General features: G+C 34.0%; 1 protein-coding gene across 2 annotated transcripts in view; it reads left to right on the forward strand.

Annotated features, from left to right (window-relative positions):
• PICALM (phosphatidylinositol binding clathrin assembly protein) overlaps nucleotides 1-27,859 on the forward strand; it is a 106,159-nt gene that overhangs the window by 68,131 nt on the left and 10,169 nt on the right. Inside the window, exons 12-20 of one of the 2 annotated variants that reach the window (XM_065882338.1) lie at nucleotides 1,160-1,263; nucleotides 6,395-6,544; nucleotides 14,387-14,494; nucleotides 16,042-16,173; nucleotides 16,266-16,296; nucleotides 16,477-16,576; nucleotides 20,110-20,133; nucleotides 21,522-21,581; nucleotides 23,306-23,410. In XM_065882338.1, the coding sequence (XP_065738410.1) occupies nucleotides 1,160-1,263; nucleotides 6,395-6,544; nucleotides 14,387-14,494; nucleotides 16,042-16,173; nucleotides 16,266-16,296; nucleotides 16,477-16,576; nucleotides 20,110-20,133; nucleotides 21,522-21,581; nucleotides 23,306-23,410 (814 nt within the window). The remainder of the gene's footprint in view (nucleotides 1-1,159; nucleotides 1,264-6,394; nucleotides 6,545-14,386; nucleotides 14,495-16,041; nucleotides 16,174-16,265; nucleotides 16,297-16,476; nucleotides 16,577-20,109; nucleotides 20,134-21,521; nucleotides 21,582-23,305; nucleotides 23,411-27,859) is intronic. The other variant, XM_065882339.1, reaches the window with a different exon arrangement.

A 27,859-nucleotide genomic window follows, 5' to 3' on the forward strand; every position in this document is an offset into this window, starting at 1 on the left:
ACCTGCTCTCTGAAGTTTTAGTAGATGTTGAATTTAGCTACGTGTTTCTCTTTCAGCTTTATCTTTTTGTTTGTTTTGATTTTTGTATAATACCTTCCTTAGTCCCCAATAACACTGAACCATTAAGTGTCAAGCTTTTCACTTAGGGACCTTAAAAAGAAGTCTTTCTTAGTAGGGTAGGGGGATGGGGGTAAATGGAAAAGAATGTTGATGGTTTGAGGATGAAACAAATTATTAGATAAAGAACTAATCTTTTTATTTCACTTAATACCCTCAACATTTTCACCTTTTTAACAGTAATTGAGGACAAACCTACAGCCTATTACAGAATGCTTATTGCATATTCTGTATCTTTCCCCAAAGCACTAAATGCATTTGTGTTTTGATTCATCTACTTATAAAACTACGTTTTACATCTGAAAGATATGTCTTCAAAACTTTTGTTTTTGAATAAGTGTAAGTTAAAAATAATCTATGCTGAGATATACATAATGCCTCAATTCATGGAAACTGGGATCTTTTTTTGTGTTGTTCCTTAATCACGTAACACGAAATATATTACGTAAGTAGTACTCCCCTAGAGTTATGTAATGGGGTGGCTTCGTTATAAATTTATATCATATATGCATGTATAAGTTTTTCCATGTATTGTTGATGTGTTGTTTGATATTTGAAGCAATAAAGGTAAGGTTAACAGGTATTTTACTTTGTAGGGGTATTAGTGTTGCAAATGTCATTGAAGTTTTTTTGAAGATTAAGAGTAAGAAAACAAATTTCTTTTAAAAAAATTAATTGCCATGACGTTTCATATTTTAAAATTATGTTGTTTAGGTTCTAGGTTCTTTTCAATAAAGAAATTAGTTTTTTCCTGGGGAAGTCATTGATTCTTTCCAGAAGGGCTATTATTATTTGAATCTTATGTAAACTTAAGATATGGTACTTGAATAATTTTCCAGGCCTCCTTAGAAATATGCTGTTACATGAGGGGTATGCAGCTGTTATCTTGTTGCACCTGTTTTTCCTTTGGAGATTTATATTATTGGGACTTTTTTTTCACTTTTCTTTTTAATGTTTTTATTTACTGGGGTGGATGAGGGGAGTGGCTAATGTAGCAAAGTTTATCTAATAAATAAAGCATCTTTTCAAAATATCTTCCTAGCACATCAAAGCTACCAAATGATCTGCTTGATTTGCAACAGCCAACTTTTCACCCATCTGTACTTCCTATGTCAGCTGCTTCTCAGGTAGCAAGTACATGGGGAGGTAAGCATTAATGAACTTACTTTGTATGTTGTATAGGCATCTCCCTTCCCCATTCTGTGGGATTTACTTGCCTTACACTTGATACATGAGTACTTGAAAAATATTAATATGACAGTGAAGTTGTTTTGCCCCTTGAAGACATTTCCATTCATTTATAAATGCAATTTTGGAATGTATGTTCAATTAAATTATGAAATGAAGTTTATTGAAGATGAAAAAGGACCAAATGTATGTTTAGTTGTGAAATCATTCTTTCAATGTTGAATTTCTGTTCTGTTACCCAGAAATGTGTAATGCTTTTCTTACCTTTGGTATATAAAAAAAATTTACTTGCAGAGGGGAAAACTCATCTAATAAAAGTTCTAATAAAATTCGGATGGTGTTATCAGGCAGTGCACTATCTTCTCTGCAGGAATGTCATGACAAACTTTATGCTACTTGTATTTAAAATGTTGATTTAATTCAGACCTGTAGGATTTTGGTATTCAAAGAATTTTTCCCCTAGTACCAACAGGAAAGTTTGCTGACCTTGAGTAGTTCTTTGATCTTAAGGTGACCATATTATGATCATGACCTGGCATCTTTGAAGGAATGAGCCTAGTCCATGTCAGTTTTTAAGCAGTTTTCCTTAGATATTTAGTATGTTTTCAAATCATTTCCTTTGTTTGGTTTTGGTACTTCTGTTTGTTTTTATATGTAAGTATCAATATTATTTTATAAACACTGAAAAATTATTTGGGAGGGAAAGATACTCTGAGAAAGGACACTGTCTAGAGAACCGTTAGAGAATGGCAAGCTACCTTAACATTTATGTTGGCTCACATGTAAAATCGGAATTGACTAGCTTACTTCTCATAGCAGGATTCATTGTTCTAGTGAGTTTTTCTGGTGTATTCGACTTTTTCATCTTTATTTCAATGGTTTGAGTTAATAACTTTTTGGGGGTTTTTTAATAGTTATTTCTTAAGACTATATTTTATATAATAGAATGTAAACTATGTGAAGGGAAGAGCTCTAAAATATTTTGTTGAGTGATATATCCCTGATGCCTAGAACACTTATTGATATATAACATGTACTTTGTAAATATTTGTTGAATGATTAGACATTTTCTTTTTTGGGGGTCAGGTTATTTGTGGTTCAATACAGGGCAGGGAACAGGAATAGTGAAACACTAAAATACTAGATTTTTTAGACTAATTTTGTGAGCCATAACTTGATTTTTATAACTAATTGATTTTGAAAGCTAGTTTAATTTAGCTAAATCTTAAGATCTGGGAGTAATTTCTAAAAATGATAAGCTAGTTTTAAAGTCAGTAAATATTTTAGAATTATTTATCTGAATGATCTGTAGACAGCAAATTAAGGTTAAGAAAGCAGTTTCTTAATATCCTAAGTCATTACAATTTTAGGATTTTTAATCTGCCAAAATTTACATGCTTATTTCCTGCTTATTGTGAATTGCTTTAGGAAACATTAGTAGGATTAACATGACTGTTTAAAGCAGTTTTAGCTTGCTCACCTTTTAAAAAAACAAACCAGTTTTTCTAAAATTAAGGCTGAAAAGTTGTATTTTTAGATAGATGAAAAATTTTACAGAAGGCTTAATGAGGACCAATATAACATTTCAGTGAAACTGAACTGTGAAATTATTTTGTCTGGATACCATGTACAATTAATTCTAACAATGACAAAGTTTCTGCTTGGAATTATTGAGCTCATATATGAAGGCAGATAGACTGTTACTGTGGGAGAATAATTTTAAGTAATTTCAGCCTGTAAAAATTGTTTTATATTCTGTTAGAAGAAATATTCCATGGCAATTTGTGTGTGAATACAGTGTGGGAGTACATTTAATCATGATTTCCTTTTCTAGTTTAGGTTATTTTGGTTTATGTACTATTTTCATCAAAATTTCCCCCATATTTTAACATTAGGCTTGCTGTGTCCAAGTGACACTGTTAAACTGTTTAAAAAAAAAAAGTATTATCAAGTATAGTTGAGAGCAGAGGCAGTAGCAACTGACTACTATTTTTCCAAAAGCTTACAATTATATACGAGGAAAGGACAGTGATCTTATATAAACCCCTCAATTTAAGAAGAATGAAATCTTGTCTTCTATTTCATATAAAGATATTTGGCTTCTGAGTTGGTGATAATTTCAGAGTTTTGACTTCTGCATAATTGGATAGTGGAAGAGTATTTTAAGCCAAGAACTTTGAATACTTACTAATTTAGTCATTGTATTATTCATACCCATGACATTCAGATTAAGACTTTTTACTTTATTTTTAAAATTAAAGTTACTAAGATAAATAAATTTTATATATAAAAAGCTTTGATCATAACAGTAAATTCTAAAAGGCATTTTTTTGACGTTAACCATTTACCTGAACATTTGAAATATGTAGCATTTTACATCATGCTTTTATAGTATGTGACAAAACAAAGGTATGCTTTTTTTTTTTGATAATTCTAAAATCTTATTCTATGCTTTCCTTGCTCTCATTTGCTAAAAATGGATGTTAACAACAGATTTGGTATTTAATTTAGTTCTTATATGCACCACAGAAACGATGTGTATTCCCAATCACAGCTAGGTTAGTGATTAGAGTTAAGAGGAGGTAAAGTTCATATGTTTAATGTGAGAGGCATTTTACGGTTCCACCTAAAAATGAACATTGAAGAGAGAGAACACAAGCTCTCCTGTTTCTCTCATTGCATTATTAGTGAGCCTTTGTTTTTTCAAGAAATGGTCTGGCATCTAAACAAGCACTTGGTGTTGAATACTAATATCTTGAGATATCAGTTTTCATCACCTTGAAAACTTTGAGTTACAGCAAATCTAAAAATATACAGTATTACCAGGTTAAGTATACTGTTGTATATTTTAAGCAAGATTTCAAAATTTAATTCAGGTAAAAAAGAATGACCCTTTCTGAAGTTGAATTTGTTTTAGTCTCAGCTGGCATGAGACACACGACACTATAAAACACTCAATTTTCTGTGAATAAATGTAGATATCAAATATTTACCTCAAGACTGTAATATGACTGGTACTATTTTTGTTTCAATTTTTTGCATTATTTTTCTATGACTCTAATGTAACATAAAATTAAACTTTCAAGTGAATAATGATAAAAATAATGGAAAAAAGTATTTATTAAAAGTATAAGGAATTTTAGAGTTGCCAGTCTGATAAGTACAGTTTAAGTTGGAAGAGCTGGAACATTATTACTATTTTTTTTATCTTTAATGAATTTGAATTAATCATTTATGGTATAGTAGACTAACATTTAGATTTAAAAATCATCATCTAATCTAAATGATGTTAATCTGCTACCCATAGTAGTAGTGTTTTGTCAAGGTAGATTAAGAGCTGGTTTTTCTTATTGTCTGACTGATCTAAATATACAGATTCATTTACGCATTTCTGCATATTCTTCTTTAGGATGTTTCATATAATAGGAAATGATTGATATTAAGTGCTTAGGTAAAAGTGTCAGTCAGTAGAATAGCAGATAACTAGTAAGTTTTTCCAAACATGTCTTTTCTCATGAACCTAATAGATCTGTTGTAGAAATATGTATACTCTTTTTGAATGACTTCTCTCATGACTTCTTTTGCATGGAAAACCAGAGAGAAGTTTTGTGTTACTTGTCCAACAAAGTATGATGTACTTTAAAAACTCCATGCCTCTATCAAATATTTAAAAGTAGTACTTTCAACCAAACTGGCCAACTCTAAACTTAACGCAAATCCTTTCTTATACAAGAAGGAGTTAGAGTGGTCATCATTACATTTTTATTTTAGTATAAAAAAATGAATCTTGTTTTTGACTATTTTCTGCTTTTTATTTCTGAATTATTTTTTTCTCTCTTCCCCCATTGTTCCATTTATTGAGAAGTGGAGGGTTGGGAAAGATGTTTAACATGATCATTTGAGTTAGAATAGTACATCAGTGAGTTTTGATATGTTTGTAGGACTTCATACAATGACCTCAATATTATCTTGATATTTTTCTTTTTAAAGTTGCAGTTGCAGGATTTGTGGAACACTAGCTTTGAATTTATTGACTTTAAGGATAAAGTGTGCCTATATTGTTTTGCAGAAGCTGATCCTTAGGCCATTGCTTCCTTATTGTTTTATCATACAGTCTTAGAGTAAAATACAGTGCTTAATACTGTATTCTTAAGTAAGGACCACAAACTAGACTAGAAGAGGCAAGAACAGGTGCTGGTTGGAAGTACAGGAGTATCTTTTTGTTTTTAATTGTGTTATAAGAGAGAAAATTATGACACTATATTTTCGCTGCTCTTTATTTTTTCTTCTCCCCATTAGTTAAGGTATGATGAATGGCTTTCAGTCATTACAGTGACAGTTATCTTGAATGAGGTATAGGTATAGTAAATATGTGATTCTAAATTTGATAATAAAGTACATATTTGGTACCATTCTAGTAGGGAACAATACTTTTGTTATTCCTTCCAAATCATTTAGGCTTTAAAACTCATAGCTAGGCCTTCAAAGCTAATCCCAGTCTACTGGGATGGCCAGTCTTTTGTCTCTGTTCTTAATTTTTCTAAAATTCCTTTCCCATCATTAGACCTTTTCTTCATCTTTATTATTTTGTTTCCTACATCTGAACCCATACAAGAGTTTATATTCACATGTTAGAAACCCCTAATTCCCTTTGGCTTTTGAAATACTGCTTATTCCACATTTGAATTATTTATATCAATTATGTGAGTAAACATAGCTATGCCACCAGAACTGATACACTCCCATCTTGGGTGGGGAACACGGTTCAGGGTAGATGGCTCTTTTATAGAAACATTTTTGTTCTTACTTATCTTCTTTTTTAACTACATGACTGTTGGCTTTCTGATGTAAAGCAGATCTAGCCTTCGTATGCTACTGTTGTTATGGACACATAAGTATTTTTTTCTGAGGGTTCATTTTAAAATATGTTAAATGCATTTCTTCTATCTTGGTGATTAGATTTGATCATTTGCATTTAGATTAATAATAATATAGCTACTACTTTTCACTTTGCATCTTTTGACTGATTACAATACTAATTAATTTACTTCCTTTCTTCATTTTGCTATAATGCACTTGGACTGCACAGATCCTTTCTCTGCTACTGTAGATGCTGTTGATGATGCCATTCCAAGCTTAAATCCTTTCCTCACAAAAAGTAGTGGTGATGTTCACCCTCCCATTTCTTCAGATGTATCCACTTTTACTACTAGGACACCTACTCATGAAATGTTTGTTGGTAAAGTACCATTTAACCTTTCTTTCCAATTAATGTTTATACTGCCTAAGTTTTTTTTTTAACGTATCCATTATTTTTAAAACACTGCAATAATTACTTTGTATTTTACTAATAAATTTTTAAGTAAACTAAATAGCAATAGTGTAGTGAGATTTTTTACACCAGTATCCCTAATTTTACTTAATGCAAGTTTTTAGGAAAGAAAATTTCCTTTGAAATTGGACTTTGTTTTGTTCTCTATCATACTGTAGCATCACATGCTACATCCTGTTTATTAGTTCAGAGAGGTGGTTATTAGGAGAGTTGATTGAAGGAGTAACATCTCTTAAACTTAGTTACGTATTTATGTGTGCTTATATTTTTCCCTCTCTGCTTGAGAAAGAGGGTGATTATCACTCTTAGTAGCTTTCTGAATCTTCCTTTTTTTCCCGTTTTTAATTTCAAATAATGGTACAACTTTATATTGTCTAAAACCCACTATACCCTCTGTCCAATCTTAAGGGTCTCATTTCATTGTTAGCCTGGGGTGAAAAGTAGAAAATGAAAAGCAACTTGACTGACTAGGCTTAATTGTGGTCTAAAAATCTGTAAAAAGGCAAAATTTCATACCGAAGTTGTACAAGGAAGAATAAGTTTTTAAGTACATACTAAACTGAAATAAATGTTTTTGAATCCTACTAAAAAGATGCTAAACCCCCTTAAAAGATGATGAAAACTGCTTTTATTCAATTCAAAGAAACAACGTAAGGTGACACAAATTTAAATCTTTGATTAAAGCAGCATTCAGAAAGTCATCTGTGTACCCTAGGTAGATCATGTGGCCATATTCTGTTAGATATATCTGAGAAAGGGGAGGATGGAAGGTGACTAGAAAGCAGTAGTTGGAGATCTGAGAAAGTTTCAAGGCAGGTGCTCCAGTTATACAACTAGTCTAATAGTTCTAAAGTGTAATATTTGGTTGCAATAATTCCTTTATTGTAGTACATTTAAAAATTATATAAAAAGTAATTGAAACTAAATTATACATTTTGTTGCTCTAGAAATTTGTCAAATGGAGTGCCTTTTTGCTTGGTAATAAGGGGTAACTAGAGTTATCTTTGGAGTGTTCTGTTGGGGTGGTGGTTTTTTAGGTTTATCTTTTCTTCATATTTACCGAATATGAATAGTCTGTATATTGTAAATATGGCTGTTTGTATCTTTTTAAGTCAGTTGCCTTAATTTGGGGATATGAAACAGATACGTCTTTGCTTTGGGACTATATATTTAGATCTTTTAGGTCAGAGCAGTGCATGGACTTCAGGATGTCACATCTGTATCCCCTGAAGGGGGACAGAATGGAGGACAGTAACCTTAAGTGCTGAAGGTTGTAGGTATTTCACATATAAACAGAAACAGAGTAAAAATATATAAAAGTCATGTGAGAGAGTTAATTATTATTTTGACTTTTCAAGGAAAAAAGCCTGTAATAATAGGAATATCCTAGAAATGTCATATTCCTAATGTTTTTTAAGTTTAAGGCCTATGATTTGGGGCAAGAGGAAGACCAGAAAGCAAAGCAGATTAGTAAAGTTGATGGCTATATACTCCAAGGTCAGTCGGTCCATTTGAAAATTAAAATCATAGAATTGGTGATTTAGAGTTTGCAAAAACCTGCAGAGAATGTTTGGTCCAGCTCTCAACTCTCAGAGTAGTAAGAGAACATTATTACCATTTTGTGGATGCATCACCTGAGTCCTAGAAAAGTTAATCAAGATAACCCAGCTAGTGGGAGCAAAGCCTAAATCAGGAGACAGCAGCTTTGCTCTGCAGCGCTCTTTCCCTTATGGAAGTGCAGACTTTCATTTAAACCCTTATCTTCCTCTTTCTGAGGGAGAATAATACAAATGGAAGTATGAAGTATACTTTTAAAAAAAAAATCACATCTGCCAAGTTTTGTCATTAGAGAAAAAAACTTGTTAAATACTTTTCTTTTTTAATGAAAATGAGTGCAGAAGGGGAAATTAAAAACCACTGATGTCAAACCATTAGGCATTAGTCTAGAATAGGGGTCAGCAAACTTTTTCTTAAAAGGTCAGATTGTAAATATTTTTGGCTTGTGAGCCACACGATCTCTTTCGCAGCTGCTCAACTTTGACATTATAGCGTGAAAGCAGCCGTAGACAAGACATAAACACATGATCTTGGCTGTGTTCCAGTAAAACTTTATTTACAAAGATAAACAGCTGTAGTTTGTTGATGCCTGTCCTAGAAGAGGCTTTTTAATAAGTCTTTCAATGCAAGTTGAAAGTTCCTGAGAAGTAGAGTTGTGTAATAAAAATTCCAATACTTTCTTACTCAGAGTAGTAAGAGCATGAGAGGACCACCCAAGGTGTGCCATTCCTGGCACTGTATAGTCTAATTAGCCACTAGCCACATGTCATCATTTAAAGGTTAATTAAAATTAAATATTAAATAAAATTAAAATTTTACTTCCTCACTTGTACTAGCCACATTTCCGTTCTTCAGTGGCACATGTGCCTAGTGGCTACCATAATGTACCATATGCACATATCTGCTTATTGTGTGGATTTATAAAACATTTCTGTTATTAGAAAGCTCTGTTGGATAGTGCTCTAGAACAGTGGTCAGGAAACTTCTGGTGTAAGGAACCAGATAGTAAATGCTTTAGGCTTTTATAGGATGCATAAAATCTTTGAGTCGTCATCTTTTCTTTTTCTTTTTTTTTTTTTAAACAGCCCTTTCAAAAGGTAAAAACCATTTTTAGCTCACATAGGCATATAAAAATAGGCCCCAGGCTGTATGTAGTTTGCCAACCCCTGCTCTATAGGATTAAGAACAACCAAGAACAATCAGAGTTAGGTATGTAGATACCTTCCAACCCTTCCAGGGGAGGACCTTGATTTGATGATATGATTCTCAGTGTACTTTGTAGCTTGTCCTCATGAAAGCAATAAGAATACTGAAATTTGTAAGTCAAGGGGAGTGGGTTGTGGTCTCAGCTATACCATGTTTGTGACCTTGTCTAGGCCTGCTTCCTCATCTGCAAAAGAAGACATTAGAAGACATGTTGGTATTGACTAAAAAGCCAACTGGTTCATATTTCTTTATCTAAAGAAATGCAGTATTGGTTATTTTTAAAAACTTGTTGTGAATATTATTTATATATATTTTTTAAAATATAGTACTTACAATGGAGGCTTAAGTGCTTTTTTTTAGTAAGTTGTAATTTGAAGAACACCAATGGCTTGGACTCCTGTTTTTTCTTTTGTTTTGTTTTTATTTGTTTCTGTTTGTTTTTAATTACTCCATTTCACTCTTAACTGTTCCTCCTCACTTTCTCACTTTTCTCTTTCTCTTTTTTCTTTTTTTCCTGTCCTTTCTTTTCCCCCCTTATATGCCTTGTCAGATTCTTTTTGTGGTACTCAAGCTTATCGTAATACTACCCTTATGTGCCATGAGCCTTCTACTGTAGCTGGTTTATTTGGAGGTAGGTAACGATAATCTCTAAAATTTATCAGTTTATTTATATGCAAGAGGGGTTTCTTTTTGTTGTTTTCCTTAAAATGAGTTGGTAAGAAAAAAAATACTTGGTTTTGAGGAACAGGTAGTTTTTTGCTTAATTTTGTTTTCCTTGATTAAACACGATTGTTTTATGAATGGATGCCTGTCATCTTCCTGCTTTTATTCATTCTCAAAACTTTCAAATTTTCAGAAGAGTTTATAATATTTTAATATTACAAGCTCATGGAATTTAAAGCTCTGTGTATAGATCTTAGTGATAGAATGGCAGATAATTTTGATTTGAACAGTTGTGGCACAGGTGAAGGGAGATTATACTGGAAAGAAGCATGCTTTTCCAGCGCTATGCAAAGGCCATAGAAATGGGAAGTAGTTTCCAGGGAGGTGTAACCAATTTGATCTGTATCTTTCCAAATATATTCTGTCTAGGCCAGTGCAGTAGCAATAAGACCTCAAAATCCAGCTGAATTTTTTTGTGTATAGGAGTTGTTACCTTAGTTAAGTTGGCATTAAAAAGTAGGTTTGACACAACTGAAGAACTGAGGTTCTTGACTGGCAGTAAGGATTAGACATAGTTAAAAGTGTTTAAAAATGGAATTGTTGAGGGCATTTAACAGAAAGAAAATGTTTGGAATACGGTGAACTTGGGTGTGAATTCCAGTTACACTCCTTTACCTGTGTGACTTTAAGCAAGTATTTAGCCTTTCTAAGACTGTGAAAATGGGGATAATAATGTCTTGCAGGATTGTTAATGAGGTGTACATATATGCCTGTATAACATCTAGCACAATGCCTGACACAGAAGTATCATTAAAACTACTTGTATTGGGAACTTATCTTGTGGGGACTTCCCAGGTGGTCCAGTGGTTAAGACTCCACGCTCCCACTGCAGGGGCAAGGGTTCAGTCCCTGATCGGGGAACTAAAATCCCGCATGCCGCAGGGCAAGGCCAAAAAAAAAAAGCAATTATTTTGTGTATGCAGATCATTTCATACTTGGAGTATACTTCTTACCTAAATTATTTAATCATCAGATATAATCTTGAAAACTCATTGTTTTTGTATTGCTGATAGATTTTTAAATTGCCAAGGGCTATTTATTTTTTAGCCCAGTATTTGCTATTTCAAAGCTCAAGAAGTTCATAAAACTTGAAGAGTCCTGATAGATATAATCATTATAGCTATAATAATAAAAACTAATTTTCCTACCTACTAATTTATATAAGATGAAATACTCAGGATAAACCAAAAACCCTTAATAGATTCTGGAATCAAAGAAATTGGGGTTTAAGTCTTGATTCTGCCACTTACTAATTATTTTACCTTGGATAAGTTGTTTAATCTCTTAGTTTCCTCATCTGTAAAATGAGGATAATAATAACTGTCTCATAGTGTTATTGTGTGGTTTAAATAATAACCTATCTATAAAGCCCTTGCATAATGTTTAATAAATAGTAGCAGTAATTTTCTCAAAAAAGAGTGAGGCCTATTTATTACAGAACTACCACCAAAATCTATTAAACAACCCAGCCAATTTTTCTCAAAGGTGTTTGGATTGCCTTTCTGTCCCAAAAGCGTTTTCATCTTGTACCTTTCAGTCACCTTACTATTGTCCTCTCAAGATTTGCCCTGTAGTACAGTGGTTTCTAAATGTTAATCTGTGAACTGGAGCTGTTCAGTGACAGAGTTTTCATTGGGCTTTGTGAAATGAAAGTTAGGCAGTTCAATGTAGTGATTATTTCATAAAATTAACCTTAACTTTGATAGCCTATTCATCTTTTTTGGGGGTGGTCCCTAAATCTGCTCTTTTGAAATGGTGATATTAATTCTGTAACTTTGCTTTAAGTAACTTTTAAAAATTGAAGGTTGACAATCTAATCAGCTATTATAATTTATTAAGAATTTCCCTTTTAGTTTATTCTTCTGCTATGTAGAAGCTTTTAAAATTTGAGGTACTAGCTCTGGATTACTTTATATCTTTTCAAATCTTTTATACTTTTAGGCAGTAATACAATTTCACAGATTGGTGCCCCTAGGGACCTCAGGAGATGGCTCCTCTCTTTACAGAAAGTAATGAAGTTGTTTTTGTGTTATTATAAAGGATAGGCTCATCTCTGATATCAATCAAATTCTAGAAAGAATTTCGGACAAGATAGCAAGGGAAAAGAGAAATTGGTATGCCGTCCTACTTTATAAATTATTGTTCCCTGTGTTTTCTAAAGTTTAATGATATCATAGCTCAGATATTATTTCCAGGATGATTTAAAGAATGCTATGTGTGGTGGTTCAGCATGGGCATATAATTAAGCATGATAGATTTTTGTCTTTCTTGAGTAGATACATCTGTTCTTTTTGTAAGGAGTTAGGAGAAGAACCATCAAGCCCATGGTATATTTCTTAAGCAGTTCGTACACTTCAAAGAGCTGTTAAATCAGTATATCTATAGAATTCTAGGAGCCTTTTGATGAATGGTCAGATTTATCTACTAAATTATTTTATGTTTTGATAGTGCTTGTATTCTCATTGTATGACCAGTGTCTTTGAGTTAAGAAAGAGTTAAATAATTATGGAATAAGATCAAACTTGTACATTTAAAAAATTTTGTGCCCTACAGAATATTCATACTATGATGTAAAATGCTACTTTTTTTTTTTTTTTTTTTTTTATGCGTTATGCGGGCCTCTCACTGTTGTGGCCTCTCCCGTTGCGGAGGACAGGCTCCGGACGCGCAGGCTCAGCGGCCATGGCTCACAGGCCCAGCCGCTCCGCGGCATGTGGGATCTTCCCAGACCGGGGCACGAACCCGTGTCCCCTGCATCGGCAGGCGGACTCTCAACCACTGCGCCACCAGGGAAGCCCTAAAATGCTACTTTTAAAGTAGTATCATTGATGTATACCAGCTTGTTTGGGTCATTGTTAATAAGTCATTGCTTTCTGGCTTCTCTGGCTTTGAGGACCTTCTTGAACTTCTCACCAAATCTTGTCCTACTTTTTGTTTTTCTTTAAGATCAGTCCTTTTAGTACAGAATTATTGTACTTCTTTATATCCTGGTGGTATACATTAAGAGTTCAAAGTGAGATTCTTATAGACTGAAAGTCCTTTAGCAGAAAGTTGGGACAGGAAGAGAGAGAGAGTCTATGTTCAGGGCTCAAAAGTTTAACTTCTCTTTAATGATATAGTTGTTAATCTTCTGATACCAGAGTTTTTTTTATTTTTAACATTCTGACTTTATAGAATTTAGAAATGGAAGAGAATTCCGGAGCCATTTATTACAGCCTTCCACAAAGCAAAAGAATTCCTTCTTTGTGATCCTTGCTAGGCTGTTCTCTACTTGGATATATACTCAGTGATTGAAAGCTCCCCAAGTCATGTGACAGCCCTAATGGTTTTAGATGATTTTAATTCTTCTTGTCAGCCTCTGGAAATTCAGAGCCTCACCTCAACAAAATACAACCTCACACAACTGAAAATCTTAACGTTTACCTCAGCATTGTCTGGTTTCAGCAACGTGAGCTGGGTGTCTGTTGGCTTATTGCCACCACCATCAGTGTAACATGGACAGGAAAGAATAAATTTTCTGGTGTTTCAGAACAGTTAGGTAAATTAGTATATTTGATTATACATGTCAGCTCCACTTTAGGAAGTAGTTAAGTTGAAGCTAGAGGGTGGTTGGGTGTTGAAAATAGTCTGTTTTTTGGTTTTTTTTTAATATTCAGAACACATCTGGACACAAGGGAGGGCTCATAAGGATTAGTGGGTTATAACTTTCAGAATCCTGTCACTTCTCAAATTAACTTAAACCATATAGCTTTTGATTAACCATCGAAGGAAGGAAGGGAGAAAGGAAGGAAGGAGAGAGAAATATGGAAGGTGAGTAGGTAGAGGGAGAAAGACTCTTGGGGGATACTAAGTAGACTCATATTTTTTTAAAGCACCACAGAATACTTATTTTATTCCCAAATGATCCCTTAAATTAAATTTGACTTCATGCAAAATCCTAGAATTTTAGATGTGTTTGGTTTTTTAACGTCAGCTTACAAGTTTAAGGAAAAAAATAAGCAAAAAATACTATTTCTGTAATGAAACAAACTAGTAGTTCAACTTCACTTGCTCTTTTGTTAGTTTTCTTAGTGGGATGATTTTGTTTTGGAAAATGTAATCACAAGAGATGTGGTAGTCTAGGAAGCATTTTGCTTGAAGGGTTGGCTTTGTTTTTTGTTGTGGGAATTTACTGCTTTTTCCATTCTATTGTCATCATTATTAAAGAGCTGTAGATGTAGAGTTATTAAAGAATTGAGCTTTTTCCATTTTGGTTTTTCTTAGGATTCACTCCTTCTCCAGTTGCACAGCCACATCCTTCAGCTGGCCTTAATGTTGACTTTGAATCTGTGTTTGGAAATAAATCTACCAACGTTATTGTAGATTCTGGGGGTAAGAAAAAATTGCTTTATTAACATTACTGTAATGTTCTAGTTTAGAGTCTGTGTAAGGACAGATAATGGTCCTTTTAACATGTAAATAGATGAAATTGGGGTAGCCAAAGAAGTGGTCCCTCTTCCCCCAGCCACTAGAAGAAAGCTTCAAGGGACTGTTAGCCTTTACTCATTTCTTAGTGGCAGTTTTGAATCTGGGTAGATTTTATTTCTCCCAGAGCTATTAAATAAGAGAGAAAAAAAGAGATTTTACTCAGATTAGACTGCTAAATTGCTAGGGACTGTGTGTAGAATGCTGTACCTTTTACTCTAATTTTTACCTTTACTGAAATGAAATTGGCTTTTTTGAAAACTAGGAAAATATGACCTGTGGTACCTTGACTCGTTGAGGTAGTCTGTGTAATGAACAGCTACAATAACTAAATATCAGAGTTGTGGGTTCAGAGGCTTTTTATTGTTTTATAGTATGCTTGTTTAGTCATCTTAAGAGAACTTTATAAATCTGTAGAGCCAAATTTCCATTTAACATCTTGGTAATTTGAAGTTTTGTAAAGATTGAGTTCCTGTAAAGTTGGCACCAAATTATATTCTTAATCATGGGGTGCTAAGTGTAGTAATTAAACTCAAGCCATTTAAAGAAATATATTGAGGTGTTGTTAATTTTATAATATACAATTAGTTATCATAAGTATACATACAAAAGTAAGAAGCAAACTTATAAAGAATGTGTGTGAACTAGGAATTTATTTTTTTCTATTCACTAGTAGGTTTATAATTACATTTTTTGATGCATTTGACTTTGTCCTCTTGAGTTTATCTTGCTGGGAAAAAGGATAAAGGAAATAGAAACCAATTGTTCATATTTTATAAACCCCTGGTTTTGGTGACTTTCTTTTTCATATTCTCTGGTATTCCTGGGTTGTGCCGTTCAGTCCTTTGGTGGTTTGTTGATTGGATCTGTTTTACCTTTTACCGTTTGGTAGAGAACCTTAAGGGATTTTATTTTATTTATTTTATTTTATTTTTTATTTTTAAGCAGGGTTCTACTTTACTAGACAGTTTTATGCAGTTTGAGTGTAGTTTAACTATTTCTTATGTATAATTTAGGCTAGCTGTTTTTAGACAGGAAAAGAGATAACCTAGTGGTTCATTTTCACTTGCTTCTAATATACTGTTTTACATATACCTTACATTCTCCACTTTGAAGAGTATTAAAAGGTCTATAAAATATTATTTCTTAAAAGGAACTTTTTTTCAAAGTTACAGAGATATATTTTTTACCTGTATTGCTTCAGGTATAAGTGAGTCTTCAGAAAATTTTGTCAGCTGAGTGGAAGGATTAACTCCATTTCCTTCTCTTTCACAGAGAAGGGATTTGAAATGGTGGATTTCTCCTTTTTCCACTTCAGAGCATTTATTAGTGCCTATTTACCTGGAGGACTTCTCCAGTAAACAAACAAGGAGAAAAGGCAGAGACCTCCTTTAGAAAGCTGTAGCACCATAAAGTTCCTTACAAATCCTATTTCGTCTGTTTGTAACTTTAAGGCTTTGATGAACTAGGTGGACTTCTCAAACCAACAGTGGCCTCTCAGAACCAGAGTCTTCCTGTTGCCAAACTCCCACCTAACAAGTTAGTATCTGATGACTTGGATTCATCCTTAGCCAACCTTGTTGGCAGTAAGTATTTTTTGTATTCTTTAATCTTTAAAATAAGTTGTTTTATAAAAATTAGTCTAGTTTTTAAATGCTTTCTTTTTCTCCTGTCCTAGATCTTGGCATTGGAAATGGAACCACTAAGAAGTGAGTGTTTTATTTGTATTCTTTCCCTATGTGCCATTTAGAGGTTGATTAGGCTTTCCTCTCAAGAAAGTATGTGTAGAGATGTCATCTGCATCTTAAATGCTCTGTTCAATCTAAATGTATAGTAAAGAAACTTCATAATTACACACACTTAATATTCTCACTCATATTTATTTAAAGTGATGTAAATTGGAGTCAGCCAGGTGAAAAGAAGCTAACTGGAGGATCTAACTGGCAACCAAAGGTTGCACCAACAACTGCTTGGAATGCTGCAACAATGGTGAGTTGGAAAAGCTCATTATATACTAACATGAATGATTTAGGTAAATGTGTAACATGAAAATGTTTTTTAAATAGTGATAAGGCATAAGTGGAAAGATTGTTACCAAGTTTTAGAAATATAAGTAATTTGTATTTCTTTTAAAGGAAGCTTGGTTGACTATGTTTGCCAGGTACATTTTAGTAGCTAACATTTATTTAAAGGTTACTTTGTGTCAGGCATCATTCTAACAAATAATATGTGGTTTTGTTTTATATAATCCTCAAATTTACCTTACACGGTAGTAACTATTGTTATCCCAATTTTACAGATGAGGAAATGAAAACACAGGGTTATTAAGTAGTAAGCCCAGATCACAGAGATTGGGTGGGTTTTTAGAACCCAGGCAGCCTTACCTCAGAGCATATTTTCTTAATCACTATTCTCTACTGCTGGTTTCAAATCTATTATTTATCTATCTGCAATAAATAAATAACCTTAACACTGAACCAATTGCTAGATTCACACACATACACGTATTTCCCCCAACAGTGGCTCAGTGTTCACTAATGCAGGGGTCCCCAATGCCTGGGGCCACAGACCAGTATGGGTCCGCTGCCTGTTAGGAAACCGGGCCACATAGCAGGAGGTGAGTGGCTGGCAAGCGAGCAGAGTTTCATCTGCCGCTCCCCGTCACTCGCACTACCGCCTGAGCCATTCTGTCCCCACTCCTCCACCCAAGGAAAAATTGTGTTCCCTGAAACCCGTCCCTGGTGCCAGAAAGGTTGGGGACCGCTGCACTGATGGTGCAGTGTTCACTAATTCAGTGTTCTGGTGACTTTAAGAATGTAAGTCCAGCAAATAAGGAGAATCAACTATATAAATTATATGACAGTGTCAACAAAAGCCAAGCAAGTATAGTTTTAATTGAGTATGCCTATACACATACACATCTCACAAAGATTATAATCTTAAATCCCAAAACAAAAAAACTCATTCTAGTGGATTATATATTTTTTTGTTTTACGAAAGAGAAAACGAGTGCCAGAGGTGTTAAGTGACTTGCCTGAGGCATCCCCACTAATAGGTGCCTGAATTGAGAGACTCTTGCCCTATCCAACTGGCCCCAGAGCTTCTTGCAGTACACTACACTGTTCCCTACTTCTCCATCTTCTGGTCATCTTCATGTCAGAGCTGAAACAAGGCACAGCCCCACCTTGTTTGACCTCAGCTGCGAATGAATGCATCCGGTGACAAATTTTTCACCACTTTGCGCACGTATGTGAATGACTTCAAAAGCACCACAAGTATTGATTTTAGGATTACAAATAAATTTCAGTGCATAGCAAATTTGCAAATACAGAATCCATGAGTAATGAAAATTAATTGTATATGATAATTAATGAGTTAGCATCTAGTACTGAAGAAGTTCTAATGGTTTTAATTAATATAAGGTATGGTCGTCCCAGAGTAGTTTTGTGGCCGTACCCCTATCCTTGGTCAGCTGCTGTTTTACCAATCCAGTAAGTCTCCCTGCATCAGAGAAAACCAATTTCTTTTTGTAGAAAAATTTGAAACATGCTTTCTTGCAACAATGTGTGCTAATCAGCATTTGATTACACGAGCCACACATTGTATCCTTTCTGTTGTTGTTGGAGACCCCCATTATCCTTTTTGTTTTTAAATTTTTTATTTCTTTTATCGGAGTATAGTTGCCTTACAATGTTGTGTTAGTTTCTGCCATACAGCAAACTGAATCAGCCACACGTATACATATATCCCCATTTGCCCACTTTTTTAAAATATACCTTCAGGGGCGTTCTTTTTTTAAATTTTTTTTCATTTTATTTATTTATTTTTTACATCTTTATTGGGTTATAATTGCTTTACAATGTTGTGTTAGTTTCTGCCGTACAGCAAAGTGAATCAGCCACACGTATACATATATCCCCATTTGCCCACTTTTTTTTAATATACCTTCAGGGGCGTTCTTTCTTTAAATTTTTTTTCATTTTATTTATTTATTTATTTTTTACATCTTTATTGGGTTATAATTGCTTTACAATGTTGTGTTAGTTTCTGCTGTACAGCAAAGTGAATCAGCTATATGTATACCTATATCCCCTCCCTCTTGAGTATCCCTCCCATCCTCCCATCCCACCCTCTAGGTCCTTACAAAGCACCAAGCTGATCTCCCCACATTATCCTTGTTACAGCTACTTTTTGTTATTAAATCTCTTCCAGAGTACTGTGCTGTTTTACTGTTGCCTTGGGTTAATTGTATGTTAAAATTAATAGGGCTGAGCTAAAAATAGTGTGCTGTTAAAGTTTTACATGATGTTAAAGAGTTTTATTAGTTTCAGTCTCCATTAATGGAAAATAATATTGAAATTTAGCCACCTTTTTAAATCAGTACTTTTTCTCTGGTAGTGGTCACTACCGTCACCAATAATAAAACCTTGCATTTAAATAGTTTACATTTTTACACACTCACACACACACTATCCTGAGTCTGTAAATAGTGCACTCTTGGGGGAGTTTGAGCAGCTCTTGTCCCAGCTGTAAGGATAAAGTTATGCAATTTTTTTTCCCCTCAATTGCAAAGCAACTAGAAAGCAGATTTAAATTGAAATCCGTCCCTTCTGACTCACAATCCAGTGTTTTTCCCACTCTAACACACCTCTCTGACTAGGGATGGCAGGAGGTTAGGTTAGTAGATGTTACAGCCTCAGGAGTGAATTATACATTGATAATATATGAGGAATGATATAAATCCAAATGATATAAAAATACAATGAATATTTTCTTATTTTGTATGAAATTAGTATTAATCTGTATGAAGTATTAGAAGTTTGTGAATAGCACTTAAGATTGACTTTTAGCATTTAATAGGCATCTAACCATCTAGAATTTGTTGATAAGAAGCAATATCTATGGTGCTGTGTTGTATATGGTAAGGTATATCATCTCTTAAGGATTTTGTTAAAACATTTGTATGTATGTATTTTATAGAGGTTCTTTGTAATGACTAACATTTAGGGCTGGTGATGTGATTCACTACTTAGATAAACTGCTGCTTTTGACATTTCTTTACATTTCTAACCTTTTTAATTAATCCTTAAACACTGTCAAGGTTTTTAAATTTTTAAAAATTTTAACCATTCATTGATGTTTTATTAAAATATATAATGATGTTACACTACCAATTCTATTACTGTTTGCTTTTTTTCTGTGGTAGACATTATGCAGTGCAACCCTGTTTATGGGATGCACTGTTGATGCTACTGATAGATTTTATGTTTTGATGACACTTGTAATCGATAAACTGTTATGTAAGTAAGGTGATGATGCCAAAGACTAAATTTCCTGTTGTCAACCTTGATAGTGTTTTAGTACAGATGTTCGTCCATTAGATACTGGAAATACGAGGGATTTTAGGTAGTTAATGAATGTTCATGTGAACTAAAATGCTCTCTATGTATTTTCTGTTGTGTAAGTACTTGTTCTAATCCAGTGTTATTGCATTATGTAATTGTTCTCCCTGGGAAAAACAGAATGGCATGCATTTTCCACAATACGTAAGTGACCAAAAACTAGCCTTTTTTGCAATAAATTGGCATGCTGTTAACCAATGCTGTAGCAGAATCTCATAACCTTCTAGCTATTACTTGTTTTCACATTCAGATTTTCAATGTGCCAAAAATTCTTCCTAGCATCTACTGATTTTGTGGGTTTGTTGCAGAATTGATTCTGATGGTGGCATGGGAAATACAAATTTTTTTTTCTTGCTTAATATTCTGCCATTTGCTGCCAGATGGCTGGGTGTCTGTGTCTGTATCTGTGCTGCCACTATGCACTTGATGACTTCTGAATGAAGGGAAATGTTGATTGTGGTAATGTTGAAAATAACAATTGCATGAAATCTTACAGGCTTCTGCTGAACTTGGCAGTTTGTCTACTGCTCTCGCAGCTCTTGGTTTTTAAGTAGGGAGAGACCAATAAGTCCTACATGCTCACCCAAATACTAAACTTTTAACTGTTCACTTTAGTTATGCTTCATTTAACTTCTCCATGTGTATGTTCAAATTGCCATATAGTTTGTTATTTTTCATGTTATAGCAGTGTTATTGGTCTTTCACCTGTATTCAGCTTCTTCAGTTTTTATTATAAGATAACACACACAGGGAATGTTGTTAAGACAGCAGATATGTCTAAAATGATTCTGTGCTGAGATTGTCTATTTTGAGTTAAAGTGGGAGGAGGAAGGGACCTTAAACATCTTAGTGGTAGATGGCTCTTTTAGGACTTAAAGCATAAACAGACTTAAAAATGTATTGCTCTTCCAAATTGGTGCTTTGCAGAAGATAGTTTAAATAATTTATGAAATAAATTAGAAGGAATACTAGTATACATACTCTACGTAAGAACTTGTGCTTCTTAGAAATAGTCATACTCCATAGTGGTTTGAAATCTTTGGAGTTACTTGAAAAGAGTGAATGAGGTCCTTAGAAACTAATTTTTTGGAAGATCAGATTGTTCATTGATTTGGGATCTTTACATTTTTTTTGCTCAAAAAATGAAGTACCTAGGAAAACATTCAGTAATGCTACTTTTCTAGGCAAACATTTTTTATGTTAGTGATAGACTTTAAATTTTAGAACTTTGAGTATTTTTAAAAATCTGAATATTTTTAAAGCTTGTAAAAGCACAATGAAATCTTAGATCACTGTTGTATCTAACTTTAAATGGTATTTTTTCTTTCTGATAATTCTTCTTTTCCGCTAATTTCAAGACACTTTTTTTCATTGAGCTTTAATTGACACAATTATTAATGAACACAAATGTCATATTTAATCACAGCTGTCTTAGCAATTCTTTTTAGTGGAACTACAGCTATTAATTCCTTGAACTCCGTTGACATACATGAGTTATACTTCCTTGTTTATTTTTTCTTTCATCATGTCAGGCACCCCCTGTAATGGCCTATCCTGCTACTACACCAACAGGCATGATAGGATATGGAATCGTAAGTATTTTTCCCAACACAGCTTTTTGAAAATAGGTTGGCTCACATTTAACATGAATTTATTTCCCAGCTTAACTGAAAAAAGAATTTAGTGCCACATATATCCTTAATGCCTAACACAGAACCTTGCACCATAGCATAGGTTTCATAAGTATTTCTAGAATAGTCATTATACAACGGATACTATTTATTAATGTTCACTGTATTTACTTGGCTTATTTTTCCTCTCATAAGTTTGTTAGGCATTTTATACTTCATTATGAACTCATTTAAACATTAATGTTAACTCCAAGTCTTTGTTGCTGTGACCTTACATTAATACCAGTGAGGTCTTATAACCTGAATACCACTCTAGAGGAAGGAGGGAATTAATATTTCTTGAATTGTGTAGGGGTAAATTTAGTTTAGTAAAGGCCGCAGAAATTTTCCTATGACATGATTGGGATAGTACAGAAACAGTCCTTAAACCTTTAAGCTGCCCACAACCCACATTCTAGATTGCCCTTACTCTCCCAACTCTTAATACATAGACTCACATAAATAAGAAATGAAGGTAGTGGCTTCAGCCCACCACACACTTGGCGGAACTGTTGCTGTTGGGAGGCAGCACTGCATCCGTTGGTATTGCTCCTGTGGCTGCTTCTGCTACTTCTTTATTTATTATACATCTGTAGCTCTTTTCCTGCATATGAAGGAGTTTCACAGCTTTTGGATTAGTAGTCATTACATTAAAAAGGTGTCTGCACAAAAAACTCAAAATGACTCTCACTACAAATAGGAGTCATCCTAAAAGGTTAAATAGAACTTGCAGAAAGGTAAGGTTTTAGAATATAGCATTTTAACCAAAATAATATGGTGGTCAGTGTGTACTCTATTTTGTCACTTACGTTAATTATATACCATGGAGTGGTAATTTTTAAAGAGATGGTTGGTTGAGATTTATTTTCAATTATTTAAGAATGAACTAACCTCTTTGTGTGTAATTTAAGCCTCTTGGTTTTCCCTAAAAATGTCTGAAATAAAATGAAAGAACCATTGGGTTCTTTCAATTGGGAGTAAACTTCTTCAAACAATCAACTGTTTTCCCTTGTGCTTATTTGTATAATGGCATAAGAACTTGATTTGATACACAAAGGCAGTTTTCTTTGAAATGTCTTAGCCATTTTATGGTTTCAAGTTTCCCATGTCTAAAGCTGGCAGATTTGGAAATTTTTTTGGTCTAAATTATTTTGTCTGTTTATCATAGTTTGAATTTTGCAACTCATGTAGAAAAAGTTGAGCTTTTTTGCAGACTTTAAAAGATGAGCACATTAAAGACTTTCCATATAAAAAAATACTCTTAAAAATTTGTAGATGGGGCTTCCCTGGTGGCGCAGTGGTTGAGAGTCCGCCTGCCAGTGCAGGGGACGTGGGTTCGTGCCCCGGTCCGGGAGGATCGCACATGCCGCGGAGCGGCTGGGCCTGTGGGCCGTGGCCGCTGGGCCTGCGCATCCGGAGCCTGTACTCCGCAACGGGAGAGGCCACAGCAGTGAGAGGCCCGCGTACAGCAAAAAAAAAAAAAACATTTGTAGCTGTCAGTCTTATTTGCATTTACAGGTATTTTCCCTTTGAGTTACTGCAAAAGTACTAGTACTGTTCATCCCTGTCATCCTTCTTGTTTACTTACTCATAATAAGGAAAATGTGAGTTAACATCCTTTAACTTGACATTTTTTGTTTTTTTAGCCTCCTCAAATGGGAAGTGTACCTGTAATGACACAACCAACCTTAATATACAGCCAGCCTGTCATGAGACCACCAAACCCTTTTGGCCCTGTATCAGGAGCACAGGTACTAATTAACATGCTACACGTAACTGTTTTAATGTGCTTGATGTGGAAGAAATATAATAGCAAAAAATCCTTTTATACAACTTGAGAAGCAGGTTATTAGCATTTTTCCCCCTTCATTGTGGATGTTATTTTCTTCGCATATCTTTCTCATCTAAGAGTTTGTAGGAATATTGATTATTTAGAAAGAAAGGATAAGCAGATTACAAATATTAAAGATGGAAAATTCTTGATAACTTACAGTTGGTGGGTCCAGAGGATGGTTTTTCTGAGGTTAAGGATCCTTTTTTCTGATAATGATTCTGACATGCTCTCCTTTGTGGGCCTTAGAAACCTTGAACTCAGAACTCAGTGCCTTGGCTTGAATGGTGCTACAATAAAGGTGTTGCGTTTGAGATATTTGTGAAACTTGACAAGTCTTCAAAAGTTGTGAATGCTGTTTTTTCATTAGATAACTTCCTGCTGCTAAAGATCATATTTAAAAGCAACCCCCCCCAAAAGGACAAAAAAGCTTGAAATGCCATGCTGACCTAATGTCTTCACAGGAAAGACTTTCCTCTTCAGATGTTTCTAAGGCCTTCTTCCAGTTCAAGAAAATTCACCTAAATATTCACTCTTTCTTCTTCATCTCATTGTTAGCGTCAGGGGAATCTGTTTTTTTCTGAAAAAAGCTTCTCATTGTGGTTAAGAGAGGAGATATGAAGTTTCTCTGTTATTTACTTCTCTGGCAGCATACTATGGAATGAGATCCTTGTAAAGTGATAGGACAGCTTGTCCTTCTGTATCTGTGGCTGTGCTCATATCATTTAACAGTTAGAAATAATGACATGTGATTGTTAAAGTACACCTTTCTTGGCTTCCGATGCCAACTGATTGGTTACTTTATGTGTTTAATGCTATTTGAAAACATTCATGGGAGCGTTTGGTAATGGACTTACTCCTTTTCCACCTGAATGGATATAAGTATTACACTTGCCAGTGCATACAGTGTTACATGGCCAAAATTATTTGTATTGATCCAGTTGAAGCTTTTGTCTCAGAAACAGAAACAGAAAACAGGATATATTGTTACCTTAACCTTGGATGCTGCCTGACAGTTTCCAAGCACTTTCACATACATTATCTCATCTTATTCTCGAAATAATCTTTAAGGTAGATGGGCCTAGGATCACTATTGTCATCATCCTTTATCCTTATAGATAAAGAAAGTTGAGACTTGGAAAGGTTCTTCAACTAAATAAGTGGTGAAATGCAACTTAGCTCCCAGAATCCTTGATTCCAGGTCGAGTGCTCATTTGTGCCACACTGCCTCTCTACTAGTGCAACTCAGCCCCTGTGGCCACTACAGTAGTACTTCTTCCTTTTGTCAGCAACGAAGCACTCTGCTAATTCCTTGGGTTTCCTGTTATATTATAAACTATATTTATGTATTTGGGATATAACTACTGTAGTTGTCAAGAGCATCCTATACAATTTTGGATAATACTTTTAACCTTGAAACATTTTATATGAGGGTTTTTTTTTAATATGGTAAAAAAAAATCTTAGTAAAATCTACCTTTAAAAAAATTGCTGGCCTCCTGGCATGTTTTCTTAACACAGATTTTATATCCTGTTTCCTTTTGAAATCCATGTAACTTTCACTGAAACACCAAAAAAAGTGCAAGAATTTCCAAGTTCTTTAAATGAAAGAGTGATAGAACTGCCTTTTTCTAATTATACCAGAAGAGAAGAGAATGGGAACATTAAGGTAATAAGTTTCTAGTTGAGAAATCAAATTTGAAGCAAGTACTTAATTTTAAATATTACTGATTGAGAAAAGCCTGTGAAGGAAGGAAATTGATAACTAGGAAAAGAAAATCAGGTGGCAGTAAAATGGCTCAAAGGGGCTTTGGTCTTCTCCTTACGCAGTTATTTGAATCAGTTGAAAGTCAGAATCTTAAATTTTATGTTACTTTTAATTCCTTTTCCCCCTTTGTTTTCCATATGTCTTGTCATAAAGTCCCACTAATTGTTCCTCTGCTATTATTAGCTCCACCCTTTTTGCATTCTATATCCTTTGCCCAGATTGGAACTTTTCTTGCCTTTCTAATTTAATCCATTTTGTAGATACTGGAGTAAACTTTTATAGGCAGCATTTGTATCATCTCCATATTCAAAAATCTGAGGAGACGAATCTAACATAACTGAAATGTAAGGCTTTCCTTCTGTCATAAAAACTACCTCACAAAATCTCCCTCTTTGTAAGAATAATAATGAATAAACAGAATATTCAGCTTCAATTCCCATGCCTGTATAACTCTCAATAAGTATCCAGTGTTCTGCTGCTGTTTGTCTTTTCCAGAAGTCCTTTGTGTGTCATAAAGTGCGTTTACTCTTTACTCAATCTTAGTCGTGTCTTGTCCCTTTTCAGTTCTTCTGAGATCTGAAGTTCTTTTCCTTATTCTGCATTATTTTTCTTTATAGAACTTACCACTACTTGACATCTGTCCATCAGTCTATCCATTTGTCCGTTCATCCATCCATCCATCTGATCCTATATTAGATTGTAACCCTCATAGAGGCAGACTTATGTGGCTTGTTTACTTCTGTGTTCATGGTTCCTAAAACAGTGCCTGATTCATGATAGTTTTTGAACATTATTTGTCAAACAAGTGAATTTGGTTGAAAACTTACCTTTACCATTTCGTAACTTACTATGCTTCTCATTGGTATACCTTTTTACTTACTTATAACCATTGTAATAATTTATAGCAGTGTTCAAAATTGGTTTAATTTATGCTAATAGACCATAAGTTAAAATGTTAGATGACTGTCACCTGAAGAATGAAGACACCTTTAATTTCATAATTGAATATTTTTAATCATTTAAAAATTAAACTATTTATCTTTGAAGTAGGAAAGATTTTTCTCATGCTTTAGTATTTTAATGATTCTTAGCCAGTCCCTTGCATTAACTTTGTCCATCCAATGGTAGTAGTAACCAAAGTAATTTTTCTTAATGAATTACCTTTTAATTGTTCTCTCATTGTTTTGCTCTTTTTTCAATAAAAATTCCTTGAGGCAGAGACGTCTCTTTGTACATTGTAAAGTAAATGATAGTTTAAATGTAAGTCAGATGCCATCAAAATAGAATCTTTTAATCAAATCCCAGTTCTCCAGCTCTTATCAAAAAGCTTTTCCTATTCCTTGAAGTATTTCTTTTGGGAGCCATTACTTACCAAATGTGTAACTTGTAGCTCCTGGTCTCTTGCCTACTTACCATTGAACCAAGCTAATATTCTTGAGAGTACCTCAACCCTCCCACATATATTTATCATATTACCATCAGTGAGGTATTTCAAACAATGTGTTGTGTGTTCTAAATTATATCTAGATTACTCTTAGTGCTGTGTTAGGGCCTGCTAGTGAGAAAGTAGCTAATACCTTCCACATGACTGTTAGCTTAGACTTTTTGTTCTTTAGGAAATGGTCTTCAGAATAGCTTTAATCTAATAGACTACACTGTAGTGTTGAAATTATGCCTCCCTATACACCTATACACTTCTTCTGTTCCCATCCCATTTTTTGTGCTGGCTTATTCTGTATTTTTTAAGACATTTTAACACAACTATTAGATGCTTAAAGATGGGTATTACGTTCTTGTGTTCCATGCCTAACATTGTAGCTTTTTTTTTTTTTTTTTTTAATGTTTTACATGAGTGCATCTTTCTAGGTGTTCGACTACATGGAAAACACTAGATACCTATGGTTAATGCTTTTTTTTTTCTCTTCTGTGCTTCCTCACACTATTTGATTGCCTGTTACCGGTTACTAATGTGTTTATTAACTTGGGGAGAGTGGGGATTCTTAACGCCCTCTCGCTCATGCTTTGTATAAATCTTACTGGTACTTACTGGTATATAAATTGAAATATACATTGCTGGTCAATATTTTATAAACTCATTCTGCGTTGCAGTATGCAGCTATTATGTTACTAAGCATGAAGACAATTAACCTAGTTAGTTTTGCTTTTTTTAAGTTACTGTGACGTGAACTAACATTCTCTTAATGAATGTTTATAAGGCAGTTTAGATGCTGAAGATTTTTGAGGGGGAGGGTTGTGTTTATTATGTTCTTATCACTTATTTATATGAGAAACTCAAAGTGATCCCTTATCTGTTTTCCCAAAAGCAATATGAAAACCATAGTAGAGTGTTACATTTGGGGATTTATTTTTTAAAATAAACATATTAAAAGTTTTATTGTTTTCTTAATTGGTATTGGGGGGCTTTGAGGGTTTTTTTTAATGGAGGCTGTGGTTAAAGATGTAAAATGGCCGCTGGGTTTTGTTTGTATTGGCCAAATTTAAGTAAGTATGACATCAGTTAAGTGTCTGAAAGGACACAATGGCTAGTTGTGAGTGCTTTTTACCGATGTAAATGGGGGCACTGTTGGCTTTGGATATTGGA

The sequence above is a fragment of the Phocoena phocoena genome, chromosome 8 (genome assembly GCF_963924675.1).
Source record: "Phocoena phocoena chromosome 8, mPhoPho1.1, whole genome shotgun sequence".
NCBI lineage: Eukaryota > Metazoa > Chordata > Mammalia > Artiodactyla > Phocoenidae > Phocoena > Phocoena phocoena.